At 38.2% G+C, this 25,340-nt stretch overlaps 1 protein-coding gene across 3 annotated transcripts; it reads left to right on the top strand.

The window, feature by feature from the left end:
• Positions 1 to 1,274: 1,274 nt before the first annotated feature.
• On the top strand, positions 1,275 to 25,324 carry LOC117288232 (transcription factor CP2-like). Of its 3 annotated transcripts, none has more exons than XM_033769003.1 (16): positions 1,275 to 1,435; positions 3,486 to 3,605; positions 4,705 to 4,752; positions 5,809 to 5,953; positions 7,058 to 7,270; positions 8,070 to 8,216; positions 9,294 to 9,404; positions 10,370 to 10,414; positions 13,040 to 13,105; positions 16,116 to 16,204; positions 17,979 to 18,045; positions 19,541 to 19,637; positions 20,223 to 20,313; positions 21,145 to 21,194; positions 22,075 to 22,217; positions 23,539 to 25,324. In XM_033769003.1, the coding sequence occupies exons 2-16, from the start codon at positions 3,505 to 3,507 to the stop codon at positions 23,626 to 23,628; spliced, it is 1,503 nt and encodes a 500-aa protein (XP_033624894.1). In that variant the 5' UTR covers positions 1,275 to 1,435; positions 3,486 to 3,504; the 3' UTR covers positions 23,629 to 25,324. The 3 variants fall into 3 exon arrangements, with proteins under 3 accessions (XP_033624894.1, XP_033624893.1, XP_033624895.1); XM_033769002.1 differs by having other exon boundaries at positions 3,461 to 3,605; XM_033769004.1 differs by lacking the exon at positions 13,040 to 13,105 and having other exon boundaries at positions 3,461 to 3,605.
• Positions 25,325 to 25,340: the final 16 nt, after the last annotated feature.

Below are 25,340 nucleotides of genomic sequence, written 5' to 3'. Positions count from 1 at the left end.
GATGGGGTCAGTTTGCAAAGTGGTCCGGTCCGAAGTCTTTTCCAGCGCTGTGCAGCAAACACTTCGAGCCGTCGTGCTTCGAGAATCCGGAATACACTACACATTGACACGAGAAAAGTTCTTTTTAAAACATGAACATAGTAAGTTAGTTTGTTTGAAAGTTTTCCCGATGTTTGGTTGAGATATAGCGGATAAAAAATTGGGTGGGGGGGGGGGGCTGATACCAGTACATAGTCATCTGAGCAATAATGACATCGAATCTTTTATAGCCGATTTTTTTTCTGAACACGTCTGTCTAATAATAATTCAGCAACTTTTTCTTTCTGGTGACGGTTCAAAAGTGACGATCATACACTTCAGGCCTATTGAGATTTTATTTGAATGTACACTTTAAAGGAACGTTACAGAATTGGTAAGAAACAAAAATCGTGAAGATCACAGATTTACATAAAACTTATACGGTCTAATGATAATGATAGTTGAAAACATCCCTAGAAATATTTCTGTCTGAAATGTCATATTTGATGAGAAATAAATAATCTAAGTTCGCGTTTAGAGTTTATCGATCAGTGAGGGTTTTATTCCTTTTTGTTTTGGCATCGATGCAATGCAAAATAAAGTAACCGGTTTTTCACTATTCTCTCGTGCCACAGATGGCCGATCGAGCTCAAACTTCTACAGGTTTGTCAGTGGATTACATAAAGTGCTTACACTACCAGCAACTGTTTTGTTAGCAAAAACCAATTCTGTAATGTTCCTTTAAAAGGAAGAAGGGCCTAATAAACTGCACATGTTGTTTCCAGGCAAGAAGGAACAGTTTACAAGCCATTGATATTATTTGCGCCGCGGCACTGGGATAACCCTCTTCCGGAAAAGGGCCCGCTCTCTTATATTTTTTAGTAGACAGCTTTGCCTGATATGATACAAACACCATGCTTCGCCCTTCAGGGGGATCTTCATGCAGCCCGTCTTAAAAATTGCTTGAAATGGATCCGCATCCGAACATCTTCCGTTGCGGCTGGTTTATGTACAGCTAGCGCGCGACTATTATTGTTTGTTGGTGGAAAGAGGAGAGGGAACGTCCCCCAACCAGCTGCAAAAGAGGACTGGTTCGAAGTCTACCCTTATAAAGTAGACGGGTCCTTTGACGTGTACTCACTACATAGGCGAATCATTCATTTTTGGTCTGGCAACTGGCGTTCTATATTATTTTGTTACTAAAACCAACTCAACGCGCACACACGCACGCAGTTTATGTGGTTAGTTTATTGATATACACAAATTGATGGCTTTCGTCGTGGGCTTTTCTGTTAGTTTTCAACATTTTGTTTACTGACGCTAGTTATAGTTCTTCTGAGGCGTTTAAGGAATTGTGGCATCATTGTTGTGTTGGCAGTTGTTTGCTGAGCTGTGTCCATCAATATATATCCAGAAGGTAGGTTTTAAAAAGATCAATATTGGGAGTAAAAAAACCCACAAAAAACGCAACTCGTTTATCGATAGCAAGCAGCCTAAGCTGTACATTGTTGTAATGTAGGTCATGAGGTCCGCTCAACAAACAACAACATAGTGATTGAGGGAGGTATAAAACTACAATGATCAGCACGCAGCCTGCATGATATCAGCGCACTGCACAAAAACAAAACAACACATCACAGTTTAATAATTTGTATTAATAATATCAAACCAAAACAAACTTCACCGAAACTGCTGTACATTTTTTTGGAGAATAGTTAGTGTTATTTTTAATTTAAACATACTAATAATATTAATAATAATATACTGACTTTTTACTGTTTGTTTCTAACAATAGTAACACTAACAAGTAACATACTGATGTTGTTATTGTTAGTTTTTTGTTCCATGGAATCATGGAGTTGTTGTTTCTAATTCCACTTCTGAGGCTCAGTAGTGAATGAAAACACCAACACCCACATTTCTTCATGAAACAATTGTGTGTGATATTTCTACCTCCACATGGCATGGTAATCACTGCCACTGGTTTACGTATATAACTTTTAAAAACTTTGAGTTTATTTAGACCCTTTCAAAATATGAAACAAAATAGTATCTATTGTATTTCTAACTCTAATTTACTCAAAAGAAAAATTCCTTTTTTTGGTAATAAAAATAGCAAAAAGGTGGTGTAAGGAAATGGAAACTTTTTTTTTTTTTTACCAGCAATATTTACATCATTGCTGCTCAGTCACCTGCACGTCGTTAGACCCAGTAACTGGGGCGCTGTACTCCTTTTTATGGATTTTGACATTATCGGCTGTACAGAAAATGTAAAAATTTCGAAAAAGGAATACAGCGCCTCAGTTACTGGGTCTACCTGCACATGTACATCCCGATATGCAGAGATTATGCTGTAATTCACCAGAACCATAACCAGAACATAATTAAAAATGAGCTTGGAATTATCACAATATCTAACACCACTTTAATAGGCATTTGAAAAATAAACACATTTTTGTAACATGTTGCTTGTCTGGACTTTTTGAAAAGTTGGAGAGGGAGGTCCTTGTTATTTTTTTCTTCTTTTCAAGATGGCCACCATGTCTAAGATGGCCACCATGTCTAAGATGGCCACCATGTCTAAGATGGCCACCATATCGTATTTGAAGATGGTTTAATGGTTTTACGGCATGTCATCATGTGTTTCTTTGTCCATTTCGATACATATTTTTATTCTTTCCAATAGTCCTTCTTGCTTTTGCTCAAAAATTATTCTGTGTGTGTGGTAATCACGTCCTGGTGCAAAGGTCTAGAGCAAAATGTTCTCAAGATTCTTGCGTTAGGGAAATGGCAATGTTTTAGGCCTACACCAAAGAGAAAGATGATGAAATCGCTCAATAAATAACAAATAGAAAAAAAATCGGTGCTGCCTCTGAAATCAAAGCTGGCAGGGACAGGCAACGTGTTATTTATATTACTTGGATTTATAAGGAATTGCACGCAAGAAAATGTATTGTCCTCTTGATGAGGAACTGGAATGGTAGCTGAAACATGCACTCATGACCAAAGGAAAAAAAGGGAAAGTTGCTTTGTCACAACACCACTCTCTTCAATATACCTTTAAAAAAATGTAATGGTTTGTAAAACATTGTTATAGCTCGAAGTGCCCTTTCCACTGACACTAAAACTGGAAGGTTCGTTCCCAGTGGCAAAACAAACGGTGTTAATCATCCTGCAAAATTATTTCGTCTGCAGTGCCCCTGTTCATTAGAAATACACATGTAGATAAAAGTATGGACATACATGTATGTCTGAAAACAGCAACAACTCTCAATTTTTATACAAAAAGCTAACTGCAGTCATTTGATGTTTTTTTGTTGCTATTGTACATTAAATGGTAAACAATTAGTTTGAATATATTCTGGAACATCATTTTATCTGTTACATTGTATTTACATTCTGTTGAAGCACTCTTTTGTATTGAAAGTGAAACGCCTTTCAGATTTGATGTCTTTGTATCAATCCAGACAAGAAAGTGATTCCAAGATGTCGTGGAGGTTGCAACTCGATGGCGGCTTGGCTGCCGATTTTGAATCCAACCTGAGTGGTCTTGGGACAGAGCTTGGTACTGCAGCTTACAATATGAGGTATAGTACATTGTACACTTTATTAGACGTTAATTTTTTGTAGTGGGGATCAAGAACCTAAAGGGTCTATGTACTTTTTGTAGGACAAAAAACACGATGTCCACAGATTTACATTCAACTTACACAGTTTTAAGATAATGATAGTAGAAAGCTTCCCTGAAAATATGACATGCTGAGGTGCTGTAGTTTTTGAGAAATGAGTAAAACAATGTCATGAAAATAATTTTCGTCTCTGTGATCATGAAACGAAAATTATATTAGCATGTAAAAACGTATTTTCGTGACACGTTTTACTCATTTCTCAAAAACTACAGCACCTCAGCAACTAATATTTTAAGGTACGCTTTCTACTATTATTATCTTCAAACGGTGTAAGTTTAATGTAAATCTGTGGACATTGTGTTTTGTGGTACAAAAGGTACCCAAATTCTTTAAAAGCAGTGGACACTATTGGTAATTACTCAAAATAATGATTAGCATAAAACCTCATTTGGTAACGATTAATGGGGAGAGGTTGATAGTATAAAACATTGTTAGAAACGGCTACCTCTGAAAGGACGTAGTTTTTGAGAAAGAAGTAATTTTCCATGAATTTGATTTCGAGACCTCAGATTTAGAATTTGAGGTCACGAAATCTGTAAGCAAACAACCTCGTGTGACCCTGAGGGTGTTTTTTCTTACAATCTTATCTCGCAAATTCGACGACCTATTGCACTCAAATTTTCACAGGTTTGTTATTTTATGCATGTTAAAATACACCAAGTGAGAAGACTGGTCTTCGACAATTATCAATAGTGTCCACTGTCTTTAAATTCTTTTCTTCCCTTACACCGATGTGTACGAGCACTAGACTTCAGGCGAGCTCACTGGTCTAGTTGTAAGATATCTGCTCTAGCAACCAAAATTCGCGGGATCGAATCCCTCTCCAGTGATCCAGATGTCAATTATTGTCATATAGGGCTCAAATTTAAGGGGGAAAGACTGCATGGCTTGTACGCCAACTTTTTTACTGGACTCGGCATTTATTTTATGAGTCCAGAATCTAAAAACAGACCACATGTTAAAAATAATTCAATTGTATTTTTCTTATTTCTTTCAGTGAGGTTCTTGCGCTGCCAATATTCAAACAGGAGAATGTCGAAGATGGGTAAGGAATTATAAGATAATTTAACTAGCCGGAACTTCCCAATTGTCCAATACACTGCTTCCCTCTGTCACTCTACACTGAATAGACCGATCCAGTAGGCTCCGCCCACGACGTACGTGTGAGCAAGAACACGTGGGGCTCTCCTATGCCTTTCTGCACAACTCTGCTGCGCGCGCCAAGCATACGCGCACGCATGTCGGACCTTAGTGTAGGACCTTTGTTGCATTAGGATTGGTCAATACGCAATGGGGCAGAGCTTAATGGATCGGTCTATTGTTTGAACAAAAGTATGAAGAGAATTTCCGGGTGATGTGACCCATTTAGTCTCAGAAAACAAACTATCATACATAGTACATCTTGTTTTTCTCAGAAGTCAGTTTACTTACATGTTTTTGTGCCAGAAGTCTCACTTTGTGACAGTAGACACAGCCCCTTACATAGCCCCATTATCAGTCAAATCTGTTATGTTTCAGCATTTTGTAATGATTAAGATAGCATGAACGTCTGACGTCATTCTTCGAGGCTCATGAATAATGCCAGAGACCGGCCTTAAAAATTGCAAAACTGGCACATAGTTTGACCTCTGACCTCGGTCATTTCACATACAGATACGCAGTCAAATTCCATTGCGGACTTGAGAGCAGTGACTATGTGGGCATCTAATGTCACTGCAGGTACCCAATGATATCAATGTATCCAATGGAATCACTGGGTCATAGTGGCAGCGATCTGTCTTTATCCTTGCGGATAAAGACAGGGGCCCAGTCTATGATTAAGAGAGCTACATTGTCACACATAGCTATGTAGTTGTAATTTTAGTGGTTTGCCCACTGTTGCAGTGATTAGCCAAGGGGACCAGTTAGCTGGTCGTTTCACTAGTCCATCAGCTTTTTCACTAGTCCATATATTTCTCATCCAATGTGGATGCTTTGTGTGCTTCACGTTTGCGTGGTCAAACAATGTGGGCACCAGCAGTTGTTTATGTTAAAATAATTTGGTAACAAGAGTGTTGGTGGAAAACGCTGAAACGTGATTTTGTTTTGTTGTTGTTGACAGCTTTCAGTGCATATTAAATGCAGCCACATCACCAGCAACCAAGGTTAATGAAGAAACACTTACATACCTCAACCAGGGCAAGTCATATGAGCTAAGACTGAAGAAATTAGGAGACATCTCACAGTACGAAGGCAAACTATTGAAGGTAAGATGACCAATCTTTGTCTTTGTTGAAAGTTTTTAAGTTTCACAGGTAGCAATAATAGTTGTTCAGCTGAACAGAGTTATCGACTGGAATTATTTCTATTTTGGGTTGAACAAAGAAAAATAGACAAGAGCGGTATTTGAAACTGGATTAATGTACTAGAAGTCACAGGTTCAAATCATGCTCTTGTACTTTTCTATCTGTTTTTATAAAACAATTAATTCAAACCTACCCTGTCAGTTTCTCATGTGGTTGATTGCTTGATATTCAAAGCTATTTCTTTGACACATTAAAAAGAAAAGCTTTCAAATACAAATTGGACGTTTCTTTGGAGCATAAAACATGTGTAAAACAAATCAAGGACCTAGCTCAAATTTTTTACTGGACCACAGGCCCAAGCACTTTTGTTATCAGGCCAGTAAACTCTTGACCGAACAAGCTCGGCGTTCTTGTTTTGTTGTTCAAGTTTTTTTTTTTTTTTTTTTTTTTTTTTGGGGGGGGGGGGGTATTTCAGGCCTCAAAATAATCCACCGCAACCACACTAATTGTCGTGGTGCCTTTTGCTTTTGCTGTGGCGCCCTGTGCAAGGTTACTTACGTTTCCCCCATTAAAGTACCCCTTACCAGAGGACAGTTGCTGTGCCCCAGTCAAGAGTGAAGTTCAAGTCCTGGTGTTCAATGCAGTAGTAGTAATAATGATAATAACAATATTTAGTGGCTTCTTATATAATGCTCAGGTCAGTCACGCAGTGACGCTCATGGCGCTTCAACATTATTACCCCTGGTCACTGGGCCTTAAATCATTCCTTAAACCATCTCAGCTCCCTGGGGAGTATACATTTTGTACAGCTTGTGCCGCACAAAATAGTAGCGCACTAAGCTAATCAATCACAAGAACCAACATTGCCCTCACAGGAAATCATTCCTTAAACCATCTTAGCTCCCTGGGGAGTATACAGCTTGTGCCGCCAAATATGTAGCGCACATAGCTAATCAATCACAAGAACCAACATTGCCCTCACAGGTACCCTTTTACCCCTGGGTGGAGAGAAGCTTAGGGTAAAGTGTGTTGCTCAAGAACACAAGTATTTGTTATCTCTTTCAGAGTGTGGTCCGTGTCCTCTTCAACGACAAAAGACTACAGTACGCAGAGTCTGAGCAGCTAGCCTCCTGGAGAAGTAACCGGCCCGGGGAGCGCCTCCTTAGGATTGATGTCCCCCTCTCACACAACCTCATCGACTCCAACTCTAACACCAACAACCTCAATTCAGTGGAGTTCCTCTGGGATCCTCATCAAATCGTCAGCTGCTTCATTCAGGTAACAGATGGTGGCCGAGTGGTCTAGTTTACTGAACCCAAGCTCTAGTGTTGTCAGCTGAGAAAAGTGTGGGTTCGAATTCCGGTCATGACACTTGTACTCTTTGAGCAATAAGCCTTTTTGAGATATGGCCGACACAATACTACAACACTATAAGGTTTGGGTAAATTTGTATGTATACACCCAAACTAAACAAACTCCTATCACGTCCGCCATACAAGTACTTCAAAAAGGCTTATGCACTGGGTTCTTTACTGTGCTAACATACATGTAACACACAGGACAGACGGCTTTACATTCAATCCTCCGAAAGACAAAGCGATAATGGTCAAGTGTCTTGCTTTAAGGACACAACTGTCAAGACTGGAACTTGAACTCAAGAAGCACAAGAGCTCAACTCTGGTGCACTTGACCATAAGATACATGAGCCACTGCACCAGCACCATAGTGCACTTGCCTATATAGACCCATTGCATAGTGACGTCACACTCTCCAAAAGGAGGCAGATCATTGCACAGTAGCTGTTTTTTGTGCGTAAAAAACGTGTTCGTGTCCTCAGCTTACCTGTAGCGGTGCGCGTTATGCAAGGGGGAGCTATTGATTTCTTACACAATACAGAACATGCCTCCGAACAATGCGCATAATTGTAGGTGTCAACTCTCTTTTGTGCATGTTTGTATACGATTTTGACACCAAAAACTCCACCCAGGATAGGCACATGTGAGTACGCTGCGTGTTTGCAAGCGGTCTATATATTTGTTAATATTAAACTTGTTGATTTTGTTGTTGTCTTGTTTAGGTTAACTGCATCAGTACAGAGTTTACTCCCAAGAAGCATGGTGGTGAGAAAGGTGTGGTGTTCAGGGTCCATGTGGATACCCACGTACATGATAAAGAACATGAGAAACCCATTCACTCTGCAAGCTGCCAGATCAAAGTCTTTAAGGTACACACAGAATAAGCCAATATTTTGTGGAATTTCTTTTTTCTTTTTCTTTATAATTGAATATAATAAATATACAAATTTTAATTTTGGATGAAAACAAATAATAAATCAACCAGCTTGAGATTTATATCAGTTAACAATCGCTGTGTCAATGATGAATAAAAAGTGCTTGAGTTTGTCTATTACAATATCTGCGAGTTACTCAATGTTTATCTGATGTTCACTGAAAGACACTGGACACTATTTGTAATTATCAAAGACCAGTCTTCTCACTTTGTGTATCTCAACATATGCATGAAATATATTACTTGCTAAAGTTTTACCTGAATTGGTCGTCGAAGTCGCAAATTAATATTAATGAAAGGAAAAAACACCCTTGTCACACAAAGGTTGCTTTCAGATGCTTGATATTGAGACCTCAAAATCTAAATCTGAGGTCTCGAAATCAAATTCATGGTAAATTACTTGTTTCTTTAAAACTAAATTTGTACGTTGCTTTAGAGGGAGCCGTTTCTCGCAATGTTTTATACTATCAACCTCTCCCCATTACTCGTCACCAAGTAAGTTTTAATGCTAACAATCATTTTGAGTAGTTACCAACAGTGTCCACTGCCTTTAAAGGATTTGTGTACTTTTTAAAAATGTCCATAGATTTACACTAAACATACAGGGTTTGAAGATAATGATAGTGGAAAGCTTCCCTTCAACAAGTACTTACTGAGGTGCTGTAGTTTTTGAGAAATGAGTAAAACAATGTAATGAAAATACATTTGTAAATGCTTAAAATAATTTTTGTCTCATGAGACGAAAATTATTTTCATGACAATGTTTTACTCATTTCCCAAAAACTACAGCACCTCCGCACGTAATATTTTCAGGGAAGCTTTCTACTATCATTAATTACAAACAGGGTAAGTTTAGTGTAAATTTGTGGACATTGTGTTTGTCGCCTACAAAAAGTACATACACCCTTTAAGCAATGTTCCTGCTTCATCAGCTCTATGAATTTGGGCGATAAACCTTTGGATGTATATATGTTCTCTTTAATTGATGTTTTTTTCTCTTACATGTGTGCAGCCTAAGGGAGCTGACAGAAAGCACAAGACAGACCGAGACAAGATGGAAAGAATATCAGACTCGGAAAAAGAGAAATATCATCCCTCGTACGAGTGTACGGTTCTCACTGAGGTAAGATAAGTCTACCCCCCCCCTCCAAACCATTATGGTAAATGTGGCACCAGTGTGTCTGACCTGGTGCCTGATGTTGGGATGTTTGAGCGTGAAACCAGGCTTTCTGCTTCTTCTCAGCCATACATGTTTCCCTCTATCTCACAATTAGGACTGTTTGAAGGGGAATATATAATTCGTACCTTCAGCTCCCCTGAGTTATTTTCATCTTAATAGCCCCTTACCAACAGTGGCTTTTTAAATGAACGAGTAAACCATGTAAAATCAACATCAAACGAGTTCTAGTGAACTAATTATGTATTTCAGACATCATGAAAAGCACACCACCATAACTGGGACAAGGTCTCCCATCGAAAGTGTGGAGAGGAAAAATCCTGAGAATTCACTGAATATCTGATGGCGTTAGTTTCAATATTGCCATGAAACAGTATCAAACAACGTTCCATTTGCCACCATTTTTAGTATGAGGTTAGAGACTTGCAATGTTTTCCCCACTCACTTGAGGACTCTATGAGTACATCACAAAACTTGAATCGGCAGAGTTTTTGTCCAGCCTCATCTAATTGGTATATTCTTTTAAAGCCATTGGACACTTTCGGTAAACGATATTTTTCAAGGCTCACACTTCCTGTACCATAACTTATATATAAATTAACAAACCTGTGAAAATTTTGGCTCAATCAGTCATCGGAGTCGGGAGAAAATAACGGGAAAACCCGCCCTTGTTTCCCCCTGTTTCGCCGTGTCATGACATGTGTTTAAAATAAATCCTTAATTCTCGCTATCGAGAATTGATATTGTTTGAATGTTTTCTCAAAAAGTAAAGCATTTCATGGATAAAATTTCAAGATAAGTCTTTCACCATAACCTTCTGTAAACCCTGTATATTATTTGTAAATCTGTGAACTTTTTTTTTTTTTTCTGTACCGAAAGTGTATAATGGCTTTAATGATTTCTGTTCACAGCAAAACTTACAGCTGAGTTTGACGGAAAACAATGGGAAGGTACAGGTATGTATATACTCAATGAACAGGGCAATACGTCAAGCCTGAAACTGTACCTACTGTTCAGGAAATTTGTAATCCATTTAAAAAAAATTAAAAATATAGGAAGTGGGAGACTCTCCAGCCAAAACTATCCAGGGTTTGGGTCATGCTGATTTTAAGCACAAACATTTGGTTGGCACAGAATTTTGCCAGCCAAAATGCTTGTTTGAATTCTACTGATTTCCTGCTTAAATTTTACTTTGTAATTGGAGACTTTGAAACACTTGCTGGTAGCAGACTTACGGTAAATGTACATTGTTTATTGAGTGGTTTTAAAGGCAGTGGACACTATTGGTAATTTCTCAAAATAATTATTAGCATAAAACCTTTCGTGGTAACTAGTAATGGGGAGCTGTTGATAGTATAAAACATTGTGAGAAACGTCTCCCTCTGAAGTGACGTAGTTTTCGAGAAAATAGTAATTTTCAATGAATTTGATTTCGAGACCTCAGATTTAGAATTTGAGGTCTCGAAATCAAGCATCTTAAAGCACACAACTTCGTGTGACAAGGGTGTTTTTTCTTTCATCATTATCTCACAACTTTGACGCCTGATTGAGCTCAAATTTTCACAGGTTTGTTATTTTATGCATACATGTATGTTGAGATACACCAAGTGAGAAGACTGGTCTTAGACAATAACCAATAATGTCTTTAAGCATGCACACATGACCATGAACAATGGATTTACCTGGTATAAAGTCTGCTGCCACCTTATGTCTGTATGTAACCAAAAGTCTCCCATGGAATTTGTGCTGAAACGTGTTCGGCGCTAATTATATTGTCAGTACATGTAAAACTTGTGTACAGTTTCTCTCTGTGAAGACTGTTTCATACTTCATACTTATGGCAGTAATATAAGCAGGACAACTCTTTGAGGACAGCAAGTTGCATGAAAGCTTCTCGAAAAGGTTGTCCAGCATTTGGGTCTGCATGAAGTGTGTACCAGCTTTGTCAAAAAAAAATTCAAAGATCAAATAAGCAAGTTCAGTCCGGTTCCCTGAGAATTGAATGCTGTACAAATTTTGATGCCACAAATTTGACAAAGGGCCACTTTTGCAAAATTTGCAGTGAAAATGAAGCTGTGACGCCGTATCACGTATCGCATTCACAGGAAGTATGGACTGGGCTTTGACACTTGTCTGTGCAAATCTCAATGCAGTTTTTGTATGTAGTGTACAGGATAATGACAATCGCCTTTTGAGACTGATGATTGTAATAATGGTGTTTAAAAAGTTTTTGGCTTTCGCTTGGAATTATTGTTTGGCAAAGTTGTAAGCATGCCATTACACGTACCTCAACTTAAAAGGGTGATATGCGCTTGGTAATCACTCTAAATATTCATGGCGGTAACAACTTTTGGAATAGTAGTACAGTAGCTTTCTATAGTTGAGAAACATTTCACTTCCAAGTACTGTCAGTTTTTATTCCTCAAAATTTGTATCTGGGAAGGGTTACAGTCTGAAACATTTCTCAGATTGTTTATTCCTGTTTGTGTTTTTTCTTCCTGCGTGGACAAACTTTGCTCCGGTGATATTTCAAAAACGAGACCACAAAATGAAATTTTCATATGATCTGTATTTATATAGGATTAAAACAATCGAACAGAACCCAAAACCAAAGGTATACTTTCCATTTAAGCCAGAGCCAATGATGCCAATTTGACCTTATGCTTTGATGTAATCCAGCCGCCATCTTAGAGGTGAAACATTGCTCAGTTTTGTGTGCACGGTGAGATTGGCCAATGACCAACCTCCTTTTGACTTCTAGGCAAGTGTGCCCTACTCTAACGGCGTCATGTGCATAAGGTCTATTCAGACTTAATACTGTAATAGGTAGTTGTCACTTGTTGTCACACAGTGTTAAGTCGGCGGTCTTTATAGACGTTGATATTTGGTTTTTTGAATGCACAGCAATATGCGCTAAGTGTTATTAGCATGTGCTGTATATGGGAGTTCTATCAAATTCCTTGAGCGATTGGTTGGAGAACCACTTGGCTACTTGGAAAATTTGAACGCTTTGCGTGCCAAAAACCCAAATGCCTGTATAGGTGGTAACGGAAACTATCTATTTAACTTGCTGGTTTGCTAAGGAATCCGCACAGCATCCGATGACATTTGTAATGATTGTGGACTATTTTGGATGCCAAATGTTTTTCTGCCATTGCTGTGGTTTCATGATTTCATGAAGTGATTCCAAGGTCCAATAATCGGTGATGTATTGTTTGGTTTTACCTTTACTTCGATGTGTGTAAGCACTGTATACTCAGTGCTTTCTCTGGCTCTTTGAGAAAAACAAATTACAGGCATATTACTCGGGTGTGGATGGTAAAACATCTTCTCTAGATTGGGAAAGGTTGTGGGTTTGAATCCTACCCAAGTAATACATGTATGCCTGGTGGCTTTGTTTTTGACAAAGCTTGGGAGAAAGTACTGAGTATCTTTGTGTGTATAGGTAAACCAAATAATTTTCTTTTTCTCCCCAATGAAAATTTGACATATGTACCAAGGGTGTTACTGCCGCAGTAATGGCAGAAAATATTTGTCGCCAGATTAGTCTTTATTTAGATTTTATATTTTTTAATTTTCAGAGTCCAATAGAGCTTGAGTGGTTAATGAGAAGTCCTTTAATGTCCAATCACTCATCAACGAACACTGTGAGCTTTTTATCCATTATTGGGATTAAATAAAAAAGGGTTGAGGGTATTTCCAGGTTTTATAATGTAGTACTACATGTACATTTCAGATAACTTAGGGCCTGTGTGTTTTTTCATGTTTAAGGGCACTGAACACGTTTGGTAATTGTCAAAGACCAGTATTCTCACTTGGTGTATGCCAACATGTGCATAAAATAACAAACAAGCCTGTGAAAATTTGAACTCATTTGGTCATTGAAGTTCCAAGAAAATGATGAAAGAAAAAACACCCTTGTTGTACAAAATAGTGTGCTTTCAGATAGGAATAAAAGGCTTCGGGCCAGAAGTATTTTAGTATTTTAGTGAGAAATTACCTCTGTCTCAAAAACTACATTTACGTTACTTCAGAGGTACACTGTTCAGTAGTTGTTTCTCACAATGTTTTATACTATCAACAGCTCACCGGTGCATGTTACTAAGTAAGGCTTTATGCTAATCTATATTTTGAGTAATTACCAAATGTGTACAGTTGCCTTAAAGGGGGTCATACAGAATAGTCAATGATTAAAAAGTTTGTAGTTGTTTTTTTCTATGAAATTGTGGGTGGATGGGTAAGAAGAAACGAGTGAAAAACAAAATTATTATTGACAAACGAAAACAAAGAAGCAATACCCAACTGGCCAAGATCGTCAACTCAATCATTCTTGATTAAACTTCAAAGTTGTTTTAGTTGTATTAGTCAGGAAACGTGATTGAAAACGAGTGATGTTTGAGATTTTTTCTGCCTCATTTGCAACATTATCTTATCAATAATTATTTGGGTCAAAACAATATTAAAAGAAAATCATAATTTTTTAACATTGACTATTCAAAAGATTTAGTGTGTTTACCAGTCATCATGTTGTGAAGTAGATTGTACAAAACTGTAGAGCGCATTTCAATCCATTTCTATCATTCAGGTTTTTTAGGAACCCATCATTAACCCTTAAGAAATTTGTGTAATTTGTGCAAGGAAGCCCTAATGAGCTAGCCTGTGGTTAGATACACCAACCCAGGCTAGATTTCACAAGGAGCGTATATTGTTCTCAAGATGTGTATTAATCATAATTGCTATGCAAAAATGTGACGTCACATACATGTACTGAACACTGTGATATTGTTAACACAGAGTCAGCTGAATCTGAAAACCTCCTCAGGTCGACCTTGCGTTGACACAAAAACTGTCTGCGACCGTCTTTTTTGAGATGATGCTGTGCCCAACTGTCAGGAACACAAATTGCACACACCGCTGAACTGTTGTGCGTACTCAAAGACATAACATTCATTGCCGTTTTTATTGATTGTTTAATTAGTATCTGCGCAAGCTTCCGTGCCGACTTGCACTTAACACACTGCCGAACACACTTAAGCACCAGTTTTTATCATGTGTGTGATTATGCGTTCATTTTTGTGTTCTGACTGTTCCCGCTGCAGTACAAGCAAAACGCAGGTCGATCTGAGGGCAGTTTTAGTGAAATTGAGCCATGTTGCTGTAGCGATAGATAACTTTGTAATAGTAATTTGCACTCATAACACTTTTCTGAACCAGTCACCTCTCACATACTATCTCTTCATGGGAACTATCACAGTTTGGTATCAAACTTTCATCATCTTCACATCTTCTGCCAAACTGATTGTTGTGGTGTAATGTCAGTGGAGAATATCATCTTTTTCAGCATAGTTAGTTAGATGTATTTAGCAAGGAGCTTCGAACCAAAGCTGTATGGGTGGCTAGTGTGTTAAGCGCTCACCTCTCGCCACTGTGGCCCCAGGGCTGATTTCACAAAGAGATAAGATTGATCTTAACTGCACATCAATCGTAGTTGCTAAGTAAAGTGTCATGTCACAATTCAAATCAATATGGTAATACTGACAATTTGTCTTGCGATGAATCTTATTACTTTGTGAAATCGGCCCCTGGTTGGATTCCTGGCTGGGGCTAAGGTGTGAAAAGAGTTGTGCTTGGGTTCTCTCCTGTGCCAAGAGGGTTTATCTCTGTGCCCTCCGTTTTCCCGCCCTCCAGAAATAGTCTGGTACTACTTTATATGAGGGATGCCCATTGTATACCCAGTACCAAGGGAATTTGACTTAGAGGCAGTGGACACTATTGGTAATTGTCAAAGACTAGTCTTCACAGTTGGTGTATCTCAACATATGCATAAAATAACAAACCTGTGAAAATTTGAGCTCAATCGGTCGTCGAACTTGCGAGATAATAATGAAAGAAAAAACACCCTTGTCACACGAATTTGTGTCTGTTTAGATGGTTGATTTCGAGACCTCAAGTTCTAAATCTGAGGGCTCGAAATCAAATGCATGGAAATTTACTTCTTTTTTGAAAACTACGGCACTAAGTAAGGTTTTATGCTAATAAATATTTTGAGTAATTACCAATAGTGTCCACTGCCTTTAATATTATTGCAAATAAGAAGGTCGTAAAGTTATTGGTCCTTAAAGGAACGTTACAGAACTTATAAGAAAACAAATTGTGAAGGTCACAGATTTAAATAAAACTTACACAGTCTAATCACTTGAAATATTTCTGTCTGAAATGTCATATTTGATTAGAAATAAATAATATAATTTTGCGTTTTGAGTCTACGCTCAGTGAGCATTTTATTAATTTTATTTATTTTGACATCGATCTAATGGAAAATTTGTAATCGGTTTTTCACTATTCTCTCGTGACCAAGGTGGACGATCAATCTCAAATTTCTACATGATTGTCAGTTTATGTATATGATGGATTAATAAAGCGCTTACACTGCCAGCAACTGTTTTGTTAGCAAAAACTAATTCTGTAATGTTCCTTTAAGTTGTTAAGGTGTAAAATTATACAGGTATTGGGTAGAGTGATAAACTTCACAAATTTAACTCTTTTTTTTTAAGTAAACCTGTCTAAAGATTCTGGTTTTGGCTTGGAACTTGAAAGGCTTGTGATGTGATTTTGCTTTGTTTTTTATTCAGAAACCAATTAATTTTTCTATTACAGTTGCCACCGGACAGTTCCCCAGTCCCCCTTCATCTCAGAAATAATTCACCAATCTTTCAGCACGATGACACATTTAGTTCATTTGATGAGTAAGTATTTGCCTTCCTTATCCCCTTTAAGAAGGGCTCCAAGGTCAAATTCAGATGAAAAAAAAAACAGTATTTGACCTTGTTTTTAAATAGCTCCATGCCTCAATCAATGTCTACTTCCAGGTAGCCCTGTCGGCCTTACACTTTCATATTATACTACAGTGACGTCCTGGATATCAGGGTCCATTTCTGGGGCGGAACATTTTTAAAGCTTCATAAGTCAAATCTTACTTGCAAGAAACCACTTTCAACAGATTCACATTCCATGGCAACATATATTTTTCTGTGCTGGGTTTTGATCGTCATATATTCTTCACAAATCCGTCATTTCCATGAAATAATGCAGCTCCCAATGTTAAGAAATTCAATTTTTTTGTTCTTACTCTCACAGTCTGTACGCAAGGCACGCGGCGCGCAAATCTTGCGTTGCGTTTGCTTGTTAACGCTGTGCAGTCAAGATGCGGTGACCAAGAGTTCATGCGTCTTGCATCTTGCATCTTGCACGCGAATGTATACGCGTACGCACGGCAGCAGACAACACTGTGAGAAAACGATCAAAACAGGAATTTTTTTACGTTGGGAGCTGCATTATTTCACAAAAAATTACGGATTTGTGAAGAATATATGACGACCAAAACCCACCGCAGAAAAATGCATGCTGCCATGGAATGTGAATCTGTTGAAATTAGTGGCTTGTTGCAGGTAAGATTTGAGTTATGAAGCTTTGAAAATTTTCCGCCCCAGAATTGGGCCTTAATAGTTAGGACTCAGTGTCTACATGTATGTACAGAAAAGAGTCCTATATACATGTAGGGCTAGCTTCCAGGAAGCTTACAACTCATTTGCAGGTAGAATAAGCGAAAAAAGGAAAATAAGCACTTTGGTCAATAGATCGACAATAGAGTGGCATGGTTGGCTTGTGTCTCTCACCAAGGTGAACCCGGTTCGATTCCCGGCTGGGCCATAGGTGAGTTGAGTTGTGTGTTGGTTCTCTGCTGTGCCAAAGAGGGTTTTCCAGACCATCCGGTTTTCCTCCCTCGGGAAAAAATCAAACACTTTCGATCTTTGGCAGTGCTCCGTGGTCATAGAGAGTTGATGTGGCTGGCAGCCAAAGGCGCCCTTACATGCCAGCTTCTCAAACACGTTGTTGTCGCGTCCTTCGCAATTTAGCTCTTAGTTGCGAGTAAAGATGATTAGCCCCCCAAATTATAATAATCACACTATCTACATTTTAAAACTTTTTCTCACTTTTCTTGCCTCAAAACATGATTTGAAGCCATCCTGATTTTATGCTTAATTAAAATTATACCTTAATGACTAATTACTTGAATTAGTACATGTACATGTGGCCATTCATCTAAGTAACACATTTTGCATATTGCGAAGAGACAGGCTTGTTTGACTAATATTTGTGTTAATTAATCATGTTTTGATATTTTGAAAAGTTTTATTGAATGGGTTAACTCTAAGAAGAGCACATAAAGGCATTTAACTGCACAAGAAATTTATAAGATTACAGAGTTTTCAGTTCTGAACTAAGCACCTAAAATTTGAAAATCTCAAATATTCTCTTAACACATTTGTACGTTCCGTCCCATTGTAAAAACAGCGACATTGGATAGCTCTGCGATTTAACCAAACATAGCTCTACGATTTAACCAAACATATGGTTTGTTTTGATTTCAAGAACTTCTACCATTGCAAGAACTAATGAATCTGCGTTGTTAGCATTTTACCACCCATGAGACGATGTTATTTTCTCTTTTTTTAAAAGATCATTTAACAACCACTCCATAGGCAGTGATGCGGGTGATTCAGCTGGTGGTGCCAGTAACTTTGTGGTGAGTTCATGCCTTAAAGGCACTGGACACTATTGGTAATTGTCAAAGACCAGTCTTCTCACTTGGTGTATCTCGACAAATGCATAACATAACAAACCTGTGAAAATTTAAGCTTGATTGGTCGTCAGAGTTGCGAGATAGCTATGAAAGACAAAAACACCCTTGTCACACGAAGTTGTATGCTTTCAGATGCTTGATTTCGAGATCTCAAATTCTAAACGTGAGGTCTCAAAATCAAATTCGTGGAAAATTACTTCTTTCTCGAAAACTACGTCACTTCAGAGGGAGCCGTTTCTCACAATGTTTAATACTATAAACCTGTCCCCATTACTCGTTACCAAGTGAGGTTTTATGCTGATAATTATTTTGAGTAATTACCAATAGTGTCCACTGCCTTTAAGAATAAACCTCTTTCAATCTTTGCCATGGTCCTTGTGTGCTTGTAAAGTTCAAACGCAAGTAAACACTTGTAAAAAAGAAAGACAAAAGTATCCCTTATCATGGAAATTTACTAACATGTTCTGTCTAGTAGTTCATTTCTATTGCTTTTTCTATAATGGTACTTATCAAAGCCTTTTCAGCATCTACATGTAGATGAGTCATTAGTGCTGTGGATGGAGCATGGAGACACTCCAGGGCGAACCCCTTCTCTTAATAATAAGTGTACTGGGGTATTTTTACGTGCATTGATAGTTTTATATACAACAGGATTTGCATCACAAGTTAATGTCACAGGTTACCGCTTCACTTTTAATTCCTTATACCCTACACATGATTCAGGGGCAAGCTTTTGTATACATGTAGCAACCTCCAGATGAACAAACCAATGGTACCATTGTGTATGACACATTAAGCCAATAACCTTCCTTTGAATCTTTCTCAGCTCCCTGGGGAGTATACAGCTCCGAAGGTACAAATGTACCCATTTACCTTGAGTGAAGAGAAGCCATTATAGTGAAGCATCTTGCTCAAGGACACAACGGTCATGATTGGGATTAGAACCCAAACTCCGACAAATAACAACCATGTGACATAGAAACTGTTGATACAATCTGAGGAATTCTTATTAAGTGGTCAGTTTTAACTAAGCAAGTCATTGTACCAGACATTGTCAAAATCTAACCGTGTGTCATGGCCGAGCAGTTAAGAGCACTGGATTCAAGCTCTGGTGTTTGATCAGCAGAGTGTGGGTTCGAATCCCGGTCGTGACACTTGCTACGCAAAATTGGGGAGGTAGTGCTTTCTGCTCTACTGGCCAGGCTTCGGACTGATGATACCCAAGCTGACATCCATAGTGACTGTAAAAGGGGTAACCCTGTTTCAGCCGTAGGATTAGGTGGCAACGGCCTCTGGAAAAAAATAATTGTAGCCCACACCTTGAAGTGGCCTTCAGGCCTTGTGTGTCTAGCGACTTGCATACAATTTTTACAAAAGTGGTTATTACTTGAGGCTCATTACTGTAACCTTCTTTATTTTGTTCTTTGTCCTAATAAAGGGAACTCCTTCGGCAGGTACAAGTATTCAGGAAACTCAAGAATGGTTGAAACAGAATCGGTTTGGTGCATACACCAAGCTTTTTGAAAACTTTGCAGGTAAGAAAACTTCTTTTCAAACCAACAGACAATGCAGAATGTTTCTTGATAGCTTGTGCTTACAAAGTAGACATTGTAGGGGTGATTTTAGGCAGGAACTGTACTTGTGAGTTGTTTTGAGACACCTACATGTCCATGTACATTTCTTTTTAAGACAGTGGACACTGTTGGTAATTGTCAAAGTCCAGTCTTCCCACTTGGTGTATCTCATTATATACATAAATAACAAACCTGTGAAAATTTGAGCTCAATCGGTTGCAAAGTTGGGGGATATTTATGAAAGAAAAAACACCCTTGTCACACGAGGTTGTGTGCTTTCTCGAAAACTACGCCTCTTCAGAGGGAGCCGTTTCTCACAATGTTTTATACTATCAACCTCTCTCCATTACCCGTTACCATGTAAGGTTTTATGCTAATAATTATTTTGAGTAATTACCAATAGTGTCCACTGCCTTTAACAGGAAAGATTAAAGAAAAGGGATCATAGATAACACCTGGGTAAAGCTCGCATTGTCGCTCTACTAACACCAAACACAAAATATTATCGGTTTGGGAAAATCCTTTGAATATCTTGTACTTTTTCAGGTTCTGATCTTCTCCGGCTTGCCAAGCAAGACCTAATTCAGATAATGGGACCAGCTGATGGCATCAGGTTGAACAATGCACTGCAAAAAAGGTCAGATAATGTTGGATATGATTTTAATATGAATTGCACTTGGACATCATCAAGATAAAGCAAAGCACTGAGCTCTTTTATCAGGGAGGATTAATTAATTTCAAACTTTTTTCTGCATTCAGACTTTTAAATTTTTGAAGAAAATCAGATATTATATTCTCAAGAGATGATAAAATCATGTTCTCTGATCTACTCCTCTAGCGCTTATGATATTGTTCCCAGAAGCTGCTTGAAATCTTTGCATAATCTATGTATTATGGTCTTGTGGCAAAAAGATCACTGGACTTATTAAGCCCTGGTATTTCTGATCAGCAGAGTTTGGGTTCGAGTCCCAGTCGTGACACTTGAGCAAGATCACTTATGAGGCATCTCTTGGTTTCACAAAAATAATATGTAATACTATTAAAGGCAGTGGACACTATTGGTAATTACTCAAAATAATTATTAGCATAAAAACCTCATTTGAGTAATGGGGAGAGATTGATAGTATAAAACATTGTGAGAAACGGCTCCGTCTGAAGTGACATAGTTTTCAAGAGAGCAATTTTCCACAAGTTTGATTTTGAGACCTCAGATTTAGAATTTGAGGTCTCGAAATCAAGCATCTGAAAGCACACAACTTCATGTGACAAGGGTGATGTTTCTTTAATTATTCATGTTATTTTCTCGCAACTTCGATGACCGATTGAGCTCAAATTTTCACAGGTTTGTTATTTTTTATGCATATGTTGAGATACATGTACAGCAAGTGAGAAGACTGGGCTTTGACAATTACCAATAGTGTCCAGTGTCTTAAAGTCAGGTTATGATGATTTACTTTTGATTTTTCAGGCATGTGAGACCTCGACTTACGTTATATGTATGTCAAGAACATGAGCAAGGTATGATAGAGCAAGGGAATGGTCAAAACCAATCACAAAATATATCATTGGATCATAAAGATTGGAAACTTAATTGTTAACAACACATTATTTTTAATAATTGAATAGTGGATTTCAACTGAATTGTCCATAGTCTATCACCAGGCATACTCGGTGGTCAAGTGGTTGAGACAGCTGTCTGGAATGGTGGGGTGGTGGGTTTGAATCCCTACTGAGTACGATGCTTGTAGAGTTTTTTTTCAACATGAAGCCCAGTTCATACTGCACGCGAAAGCAAAGCAAATTATTTGATGCAAACTATTGGGTTCACCTCGATTTCAAATAGCGTAGATGCAACCAGCTGCTGTGCATGCTTAAGGACCACTTTGGTAGCACACAAGTAATTGTTTTCAAACAATGCCTTATAATCCCCAAGAAAAATATTGAAATATGATTGTTTTTTTTTTTCATGGAGATTACCAGGTGCTGGTTGTTGGAAATTGTGTGACATGGCCCTTATAACCATCCTTTCAAAGAAGGAGTTTGTTTGTATCATTCACCCCGTTTTCGAATTGCGTAGATGCAACCAGCTGCTGTGCATGCTTAAGGACCACGTTGGTAGCACATGAGACATTTGTCAAACATTGTCTTATAATCCCCCGAGAAAAATATGGAAATGTGAATGGCTTTTTTTCATGGAGATTGCCAGGAACTGGTTGCCTGTAAACTGCCTTGTGTGAAATGGCCCTTATATCATCCTTTCAAAGAAAGAGTTTTTATCATTCTCTAAGTCATGTAAGTGTGCAATTAAGAATGACTGAACCTTCCATCAACTGATGTTGTACCATTCCGTTTTATAATCGTTGTTCTACATATTTTTTTCTTTTCTGGTTTTGAGCAGTATACCATGCATTGTATCTGGATATGCAGACATTGGGGGAGCTGAAAGCCAAACTAGCGACCCTGTACAGCATTGCACCAGAACAAATCTCAACGATACTCCGGCAAGGGCCAACGGGAATACGTGTCCTGGTTAGCGATGAGGTATGTAGGCCTTGACAATTGTGTCCTTGAGCAAGACACTTAACCAATATTGGCTCGTTTTTCTGATTGGATAAGCAGTAGGTCTCAAGTTTTGTGAACTGCGCAGAAAAGAACCCAGCACAGTCATCAATAAATGAAGGGGTTCTGCCTAGTGTTTTCAGCTATTGTTAGCTGCAGATGGCACCTCTTCTTTTTGCGTATACATGTACGTACGTGTCTTTTCTGACTAAATGTCTATTCCAGTGAATATAGCAACAGCACTGCATTCTGTTTGCATTCCGACAGAGCGCCATAACCTCAAGGAAGATGCCTTTCTATAAGTTCTAGTTTCATGTATTATTTGTATTAATAGTTATGTACTGTAATGGTGCATTCACCTCATGTTGAGTTACAGGCTTGCATAATACGTTTAAGGAACACGTTGCCTTAGATCGGTCGAGTTGGTCTATGAAAAGCGTTCTGTAACCGTTTGTAATAAAATGCATATGGGTAGAAAGATGTTGCTAAAGTACAATACAATGATCTACACAAATATGCCTCGAAATTGCGTGGTTTCCTTTTTACCTCATTGACCAACACGGTCGGCCATTTATGAGAGTCAAATTTGTTAGTTCTGACGTGAAAGGAAAACCGTGCAATTTTGAGTGATACTTCATTAGATCATTATATTCTACGTTAAAAACATCTTTCTCACCAAATGCGTTTCATAACAAACGGTTTCAAACGCTTTTATATAGACCAACTAGTCTGGTCCAAGGCAACGTGTTCCTTTAAAGGCAGTGGACACTATTGGTAATTGTCAAAGCCTAGCCATCACAGTTGGTGTATCTCAACATCTGCATAAAATAACAAACCTATGAAAATTTGAGCTCAATCGGTCATCGAACTTGCGAGATAATAATGAAAGAAAAAACACACAAAGTTGTGTGCGTTTAGATGGTGGATTTCGAGACCTCAAGTTCTAAATCTGAGGTCTCAAAATCAAATTCGTGGAAAATTACTTCTTTCTCGAAAACTACTTCACTTCAGAGGGAGCCGTTTCTCACAATGTTTTATACCATCAACCTCTCCCCATTACTCGTTACCGAGAAAGGTTTTATACTGATAATTATTTTGAGTAATTACCAATAGTGTCCACTTCTATTAAGTACTGTGATTAAAAAAATTCCTATTCATTAAAGATTTACATTCAATTTGGTTCAATCTCCTGATTCACACAGAATTGAGCTCAAGTTTTCCACAGGCTTGTGATTTCCTGAAGCATCATCACTGCAACTATTTTGTCAGCCCATTAAATCATATCCTTTCTGTTCCTTGATAGATGGTTGAAAATGTCAAGGAGGAGAGTCTATTTTCACTTCAAGCAATCAAAGGAGAGGTAATGAATAGCTACACGATCATCATGACATGAGGTGACTCAAGACATAACTACACGTACACCGGGAGGCTGTTCTTCACTTCAAATCAACGTCACACACAGGACCTGTTGAAGATTGACGACTGTACTCTTCATGAATGGTTTTTAAAATTACCTTTCAATTATTATTAACACTGAAGTAGTTTGAGGTAAGCCTGGGCGACAAGTGTGACTAGTTTTGAAGTCACAACTGTTGATTGCTTCTTCAACTAAGCGGTTATTTGTGCCGCTGCGACTAATGATTGCTTAGTCGAGTCGCGATTACCATTATCCAACTACTTGGTTATTCGTGTCGCCCTGACTACTACAAATATAGTCGCGACTTCCTGCGTGCTGAACCAATTGTGTAATTTCTTCTCTGATGTCGAGCATCTCAAAAAGTCCCATAAAGTGTTTTCTTCAAGGGCCAACCCTTCAAAGTATGCAATTAATACCAATGTTGTATGATCACTTTATGGAAATCAGGCTAAAGTAGGAAGAATATTAAGCCCGGGAAGCTCACTTTGAATTACGGACCACATTTTGATAAAATAGAAATTATCTTAAAATTAAGTATTACATGTAGGTAGAAATCATTGGCTTTGTTTTCCTGCAGAATTGATTTAAAAAAAAGTCTAACCACATTTTTCTCATACCCATGATCATGATGATGACATTGGTTCAAAAATCTTAACGTGCAAAATCATGAAGAAATGATAATCATTTGAGAGGCGAGGAAATGGAACCAAGGTTCATGGTTTAACAATATGCACAGCCACAATCATGGGTACACTTTTTGTTACAAAGACACCAAATGATTTACAGATATATAAAGTAACTCTTTGCAGATCTTGTATTCGACAAACTCAACAAACTTTTTAAACACCTTTGACACAGCGATTGTCATTTGATATACAAATAAGGTATGTATAACTGCTGAGATAACCGCTACTGTACATGTACATCAGTGGTTTTCAAAATGGTGCTCATGTGTAATCGGAAAAAAAAAATGTGTACCCATGATTGAGGCTTTGCACAGTAGCATTTGACGTTTGGTTTTTCCTCTGTTCAATAGAGGCAGTTGCTACGTGTACATTATGTCTCATGGTTCGGGGCAAGCTTTTGCATAGTTACATAAGACAGCTAACACCCAAACACAATAAACCGATCCATTAGGCTCCTCCCACGACGTACGTGTGAGCAAGAAAACAATGCCTCCAATGCCTTTCTGCACAACTCTGCTGTATGCGCCAAGCATACGCGCACGCATGTCAGGCTTTATTTGTCGGACCTTCTTTGCGTTGTAATTGGTCAATACGCACTGGGGCGAACCTTAATGGAGCGTTTAGTGACGTTGTACCAGAAATGATTCAAATCTAGCTTGTAGATACTTATCATGAAGTTCCCAGGCCTGATAGTGTGAGGAATTTAAATTTGAGCACTTAATGACATTGTGCCAGACATTATTGTAATCTAACTGGTAGACACCGTACTGTTAAAGGTTGGTACAAGAACTTTGGCACATACTGTGCTGCATGCAACAAACTGTTTCATATTACGTCATTTTGTCATGCCATGAAACAAGTCTGTTGTGTATGATAATCAAGTTTATTTGTTCACCATAAAAATAGGTAATGGATCTGGGCCCAATTTCATAGAGCTGCTAAGCACAACAAATTTGCTGAGCGTGATATTTCTTCCTTAATATAAACAGGATTACATATTTA

This window comes from Asterias rubens, chromosome 3 (assembly GCF_902459465.1).
Source record: "Asterias rubens chromosome 3, eAstRub1.3, whole genome shotgun sequence".
Classification (NCBI taxonomy): domain Eukaryota; kingdom Metazoa; phylum Echinodermata; class Asteroidea; order Forcipulatida; family Asteriidae; genus Asterias; species Asterias rubens.
The sequence above is the reverse complement of the archived record's forward strand: the minus strand, read 5'-3'. Positions and strand labels throughout refer to the sequence as shown.

Bases quoted from the DNA above. Each gene is read 5' to 3' on its own strand.
- LOC117288232 (XM_033769002.1), top strand. From the start codon at position 3,466: ATGTCTTTGTATCAATCCAGACAAGAAAGTGATTCCAAGATGTCGTGG. The intron at 19,638-20,222 runs GTAAGAAAACTT...GTACTTTTTCAG, and splicing joins GCTTTTTGAAAACTTTGCAG to GTTCTGATCTTCTCCGGCTT. The intron at 22,218-23,538 runs GTATGTAGGCCT...GTTCCTTGATAG, and splicing joins GTGTCCTGGTTAGCGATGAG to ATGGTTGAAAATGTCAAGGA.